The following is a 6,100-nucleotide window of genomic DNA, read 5'->3' as shown; positions in this document are numbered from 1 at the left end:
GTTTGCTATGAAAGGCACAGTTGATGTATTGCTCATCAATCGAACAGCGAAGAACCCATTGATTAAGCTGGCTGGGGTCAGCTTGGTGATCGAGCTCAAGAAGAAAGTCGAACCGGGCCATGTTCCTCAAGCAATTGGTCAACTTGTGAGCTGCAGCATGAAGGCGCCTCTCAATTGCTATCCGCTGAGTTTGTTGACGGATTTAAACGACCACTGGCATTTCTCTTGGTTCAGCGACAAGCACGTTTTGACCCAACTTACGTTGAAGTATCCAAAGAACGCGTTCAGATTTATCGAGGCAGCAGTACTGAGACGAACGGAGTCTGCCCCACCTCCTCCGTCATTCATGCCTGGATCTGTCAAGACAATCAAGGTTGATGACTTCTTGCCCCAGCCGGGTGATGCTCGTGCAGAGGAGATGATGGAACGATACGAGTTGATGGCAGATGTGGTGGAACCAGAGTTTCTCATGGCGAAGCGGGCGGATTATGCGCGACAGTTAGTCCAGTCGATGCCTATGTACTCTTACATGTATACGTAGTTCGTCGTTTCGATCTTTACGAGGCACTATCGTGAATGAATATTCATCGCTGTGTTGTAGTGTCAATGCTTGCCTAAGACTATCAGCTTTTTAGCTTTTCTATCCGGATAAATACTACGGTATAAAATTAATAATTAACAAAGATAGAGGTATACTCACCTGAGCAATGCCAAAAGTTTATTAATGCAGCGCAGAAGCGCTACTACCAGCGCACACGCGAAGCGCGCAAACAAGCTATTGTGAATTTCCGACCAAATTCGCGTTTTGCTCTTACAAAATGAGGTCGAAATAACATGAAATTTGTATTCTGAGTGACTCACTAAATAGGACCAAGTAGAAAAGTTAAAAAGCTGGTAGTCCTAGGCAAGCTTTGGCACATACAACACAGCGATAAAAGTTCATTCACGATAGTGACTCGCTAAGATCGAAACGACGAACTACGTATACATGTAAGAGTAGGCATCGATTGGACTGACTGTCGCGCATAATCGTCGTGCTTCGAAATTAGTCGTGCTTTAGCGCTTTAGTGACGTCACAAATGTGGGATATTTTTGCTGCGATTACTTTATTCTAGAATGCTAGGTTAGAAATACGAACGAATTGTTTTTAACAGCTTAAAAAAAATGTGCTAGCACCATAATTAGTCATGGCATGACTAATTAGAGTGAACGATGTGCCATCGCTCACTTCGCAAGACCAGCAGGGACATAAGGATCGACGCTGCTGGCGTTCGTGCGGTGGTGAACAAAGGTCCCCTACAGCTAAGGGTGGAATGCGTGAGGACAGATGAGTCAGCAAGGGCATCGCTTTCTCCATTAATGATCCTTATCGTGTGTCCGTCGTGACAGACGTTGGTGTGCCTGCTGAAGGCAATGTTAGCTGCTAGACACCTTGCAACGGCCCCCCCATTATTGCATGCGATAGTGAAGGTATGGACACTTAACATGTCCTATTTGCTGATGCCGCGTCAAGGCCTGTGTATCGAGCCGATGAATGCGACGAAGTAGTGAAGGTATAGACTTAAGATGTCCAATTTGCTGATGCCGGTCAAGGCCTGTGTATCGAGCCGATGAATGCGACGCTTGTCGCTCAACGACATCCGCTGTCGTGAATCAAGCGTATGCTCAAGGCAAATATCTCTGCAGTGGCTCACGGATTTAGTAGTTTTTACGTGCTGAAATGGCGAGCAATAACGCCTGCCGCTACATTGATGTGGTGGAACAAGCACACCCGCAGTTGAACATAAAAGCCCGGATCTATTATCGTTTCAAAGGTCAAAGCTCCTAGCACAGTACCCACTGGGCTGTTTTACAGAAGGATCGGTAGCCCTCCGCAAACTTTATGATCATGAAAAAGAACGAGGCGGAGCGCTGTGATTTTTTTTTGGAAAGGTGATTAATTTTCCGAGCGGAGGTAGTAGTCCCCGACATTCTTGAAGCTAATCACATTTATAAACTACGACGTTGTATTAAGTTTCTGCCTCCTAAGAGCCGCTTAATTGCAATGTGTATCGCTCCATCGACGTCCTTGGAGTATCCTGAGGCAAGAAGTTTCATCGTCGGAACGACGGTGCCGTCCTACCAGAAACTTCATCTTAAAACAAACTCCCTGTCTGAAGCACAATGACCAATTTCTCCCCAGCTCCTGGCTCGATAATCCATTTCTTCACCCACGTCTTGCAATCGACCGTGACGATACCAGTACCATGAAACTTCCAAGCACCAACTTTTTTCTGCTTGAACTGGGTAAGTTCATAGCAAAAGACGAGCGCAAGATCCCAGTTATGCCACTTTGGCTTTCGCTGACCATCTCGCCCTGCACGCCCTGTATACTCAGCATTTAAACCCTCAATGATCTTCTCCATCGCACCGCTGTCTAGTTTTTTCTTCCAATGTTTGCATTCGCAAACGAACAGTGGATTGTCACTCCCAGGAACCATCACGTAACAATCCAATCTCTCGCTGTCCTTAGCGCGAGCAAGATGGCCGAAGTTGCAGTCACCATCACCAGCACCGCAGGCGCCAAGAATATAATCCGGCCATCTCGCATTAGGTGGTGCCACAAACGGGATCATGGTTTCTGCAAACTTCTTCTTCAAACCAGCATAGCTTTCCAACAAGGCACTGGCCTTAAATTTTGTTGGATAGGATTCGTCCTGAAATTCATCAACCAAAGCAAAGAAGAACTCGTTAAAGGCGATTCCTCGCACACCATTTTTTCGCGACGCACAAAAAAGCGCATGAGCCACCAAGTTCTCGAATTCGCAGTAATTGTTTCTGAGAGCATTTGTATTTCCGTGTGGTTCATTGCCAATTCGTCTGCGAAACTCATCAAAAACACTAGCTGTTGAATACTTCGTCCCGGTGTTGTAGTCGTAGTACGCCGACAACTCCTTTCCACCGAGCACGGCGAGGTACAGCAACACGTCTTCCTCAATGACTGGAAAACGACAGATTGGTATCCAGGGGGTTCCATCCCCTTTTTTTAATCTGCCCCCTGAAACAACCACATCAGTAATTTCTTCATCAACCAAGTTCGCAAAATGCACATGCATGCTCTGAACCCCCACTTTACTCTTTTTCAGAGGAGGTTCACTCCTGTCATCATCACAACTGGTAGCAGAAATCGTGTAATCAGGAAGTTCAACGCTGGCATTGGTGTACGATAGCGCCATCAGCTGCGCATGTCTCCCTGACTCAGTGTTCATGAAACCTTTGGCATCCTGAGCCTTGACATATACCGCCTTGAACGCTGCGTCTAGCATGTCCGCCAAAGCAAATATTTCATTTTCCGCAACTTCCTCCAGAGCAAATTGTACCACAGCGTCCACAAAATACCGCGAGAACAGACCACGAGAATTATCAGCAATGTCCTTCACGACGGGGTGCAAATTTATCACCTTCTGCCACGATTCTTCCTTCGCAGGATCGTTGAAGGGAATAGACTGGTAAGTTGGAAAACTAGAGACAACGGTCATCCACCAATGAGAGCCTGTGCGACTGTGCTGTGACTGACTAACCAGATTCGAAATCTTGGCGTCCGTGCCCATTACAATCACGACCAGACCGCAAGCACGAAAGACATTGCGTTGAAACGCCGCTAATTTCATCATGTTCGGAATTTCCCCGCTTGGCGTCATTTCATCCAAAATGAAGAACGGCAACACTTTTCGATTGATCATTTTAGTGCGCGCATCAATGACATCTTTCAGACCACACTTGGCCACTTCAAACGTTTCGTTTTCAACGCGGATCATCTGTGCGCCAACATCTGCACGAAAATAATACCTCAACAGTTCGATAATGAACCCATACGTCCACAGTTCCTGCGTGGTGTAAAACGATGAAGCGCAGTTCATAATCTCTGCTTTTGGTAGCTTCTCCAGCCCGTCCTTTTTCACAACAGATTCGAAGGCAGTCGCGATGGATGAAAAGTTCCAATACACGCGTTGCATTTCTTCCCCCGCAGAGAGAAGAGGCCAATAAAACCACGGCCGTGGATGTTTGCGTCCTTCACCTCCCAATGAAAACGCCAGTTGCGACTTCCCCATTCCAGACGACCCTTCCACGCAGATGAAAGGCTTCGGATGAGACCCTTCCTCGTAAATGGTATCAATTTTGTCGAGAATTGCACCACAGCAACTGTGGCACTTGATTTGGATCTCTTGACCAAAGCGTTGGTAGTACGCCAGCTCGGCCATGAGCACTTCATCTTTTCTCTCCCTCACCTAAACGGTAGTTGTAATTTCTGGAACCACCACCAGCACGTTCACAGGGCCCCTCCCTTCTACTTCCTCGTCTTCATCCACTCCACCGACATCCACATCCGACAACCCCACACGCTGAAGCCTCGCTCGCGCCGCTTCCAGCAGCTTCAGACCAGTTGTATCAATCACATCCTTTTTCACTTCTTCTTCAGTCAGCCACGGACCGCGACCCTCATCCTTCTTCGCCAGGAAGAGCTGCAGGTTTTTGGCGTCGCATGTGATCGTCGATGCGTTCTCCTCTTTGATCGCCTTCTTTAGCGCGGAAACCGACGCAGTCTGATCTATGTCCACCTCGAATGCGCTTCCCGCAACACCAACAATCGCTCCACCATCTCTACACGAGCCGATGGATTCTGGAAGGGAGAATTTTTTGTTGCACCCGTACCTAAGCGGGAAAAGTAGGTGATGTCACAGAAGGGGGATAATTTTGCAACGCTCTCTGGATTATCACGGGACTGTTATGACAGGGCCTCATAACAGGGATCGTGCTAGTCCAACAGAAAATGGATAGACGGAAATAAGGTCTCTCACACACGCGTGATGGGTAACGTATTTTTTCTGTGTGCAACAGAGAATGGGCTTTCAAATAAATGACGAAGTGGCAGTAATTTACGCGTTAAGTGCTCGGTAAGTGCGTAAGTTTGATGTCGTTTATAGTGTACATGTCGCCTTTTATAGTCTACATAGTTTCTAGCGAATCAAATCTCGTCGTTTGCTTATGTGTCCTATGCAACTAGGGAGAAGCGAAGGCTGGGATAGTTTAAAAAAAAAGCGAAAATGTACTGTTTTCTTACTTTTTTTTAAAAAATGCAAAATTGTCGTGTACGAAACGCTACGTTTAAAGCCCGGAAAGAGGTGAGAACGTATGGAATGGCGCCAAACCACCGTACCAATTACGGAGTAGGTCGGCGCGATCGATCGCAGGTTCGTGTAGAATCTCCGATGCAGGACCAACTGAAACATACCGGAGTTTGTTGTACGTAGAAAGCGTAGCATTTTTGCAAAATTGTCGTGTACGAAACGCTACGTTTAAAGCCCGGAAAGAGGTGAGAACGTATGGGATGGCGCCAAACCACCGTTCCAATTACGGAGTAGGTCGGCGCGATCGATCGCAGGTTCGTGTAGAATCTCCGATGCAGGACCAACTGAAACATACCGGAGTTTGTTGTACGTAGAAAGCGTAGCATTTCTCACAACGACGACGCTGCCTTGTAAAATGTCTCCATTGGCGAGGTGACACCACGTCGTACAAACTATTTGGTACCCGGAATCATCAACAAGGAGTAGCTCTCGCTTATCAGTCGTCTTCCCCTTCCGCGTTACAATACGCTTCACCGAGCCCAACCGATGCACAATAGCAATAGTTGTTGTTACAGACCCGTCCTCAACTGCCGCAAGGTTGGCTATTGTAACGGTAGGTATTTGCGGGGCATCCAACAAAGGAGTTTAGGCCAGGTGAATATCCGCATTGGATCCGAAAATATCTCAACGCAATTCTTCGCCGAAAACGCAGGTTTTATCCGGCCTCCGGAGAAGAAGCAACTGTTTCCAGGAACGATGACGTCACCATAACTTGTTATTGCCTCGTTGAACAGGGTAACCCGGTAAACGATCTTGGGTGAGTCGGCAACGAAAACTTCAAGCAATGTACCATTATTTTGCCAGGTTTTCCATTCACGCACGGGATTTCTTGCTATCACACGCGCGATAAACGCCCACGGAGAAGGTGTGCTGGGCTTTAAGTCCTGAAGAGGATAGATGCGCGCAGATTCAACACCAGTCTGCGCGCTGCT

General features: G+C 47.3%; 1 protein-coding gene and 1 pseudogene across 1 annotated transcript; one reads left to right on the top strand and one right to left on the bottom strand.

The window, feature by feature from the left end:
• Position 1: 1 nt before the first annotated feature.
• On the top strand, positions 2-541 carry PITG_20169 (crinkler (CRN) family protein; the record flags this gene model as incomplete). Its single annotated transcript, XM_002895652.1, has 1 exon — positions 2-541. A coding segment is annotated over one exon (540 nt), but the record flags the coding sequence as incomplete, so codon positions are not given.
• Positions 542-2,135: 1,594 nt separating this feature from the next.
• On the bottom strand, positions 2,136-4,692 carry PITG_20168 (annotated as a pseudogene; the record flags this gene model as incomplete).
• Between the last annotated feature and the right edge of the window lie 1,408 nt (positions 4,693-6,100).

This window comes from Phytophthora infestans, genomic scaffold, assembly GCF_000142945.1.
Source record: "Phytophthora infestans T30-4 supercont1.143 genomic scaffold, whole genome shotgun sequence".
In the NCBI taxonomy this organism is placed as follows: Eukaryota; Oomycota; class Peronosporomycetes; order Peronosporales; family Peronosporaceae; genus Phytophthora; species Phytophthora infestans.
The sequence above is the reverse complement of the archived record's forward strand: the minus strand, read 5'-3'. Positions and strand labels throughout refer to the sequence as shown.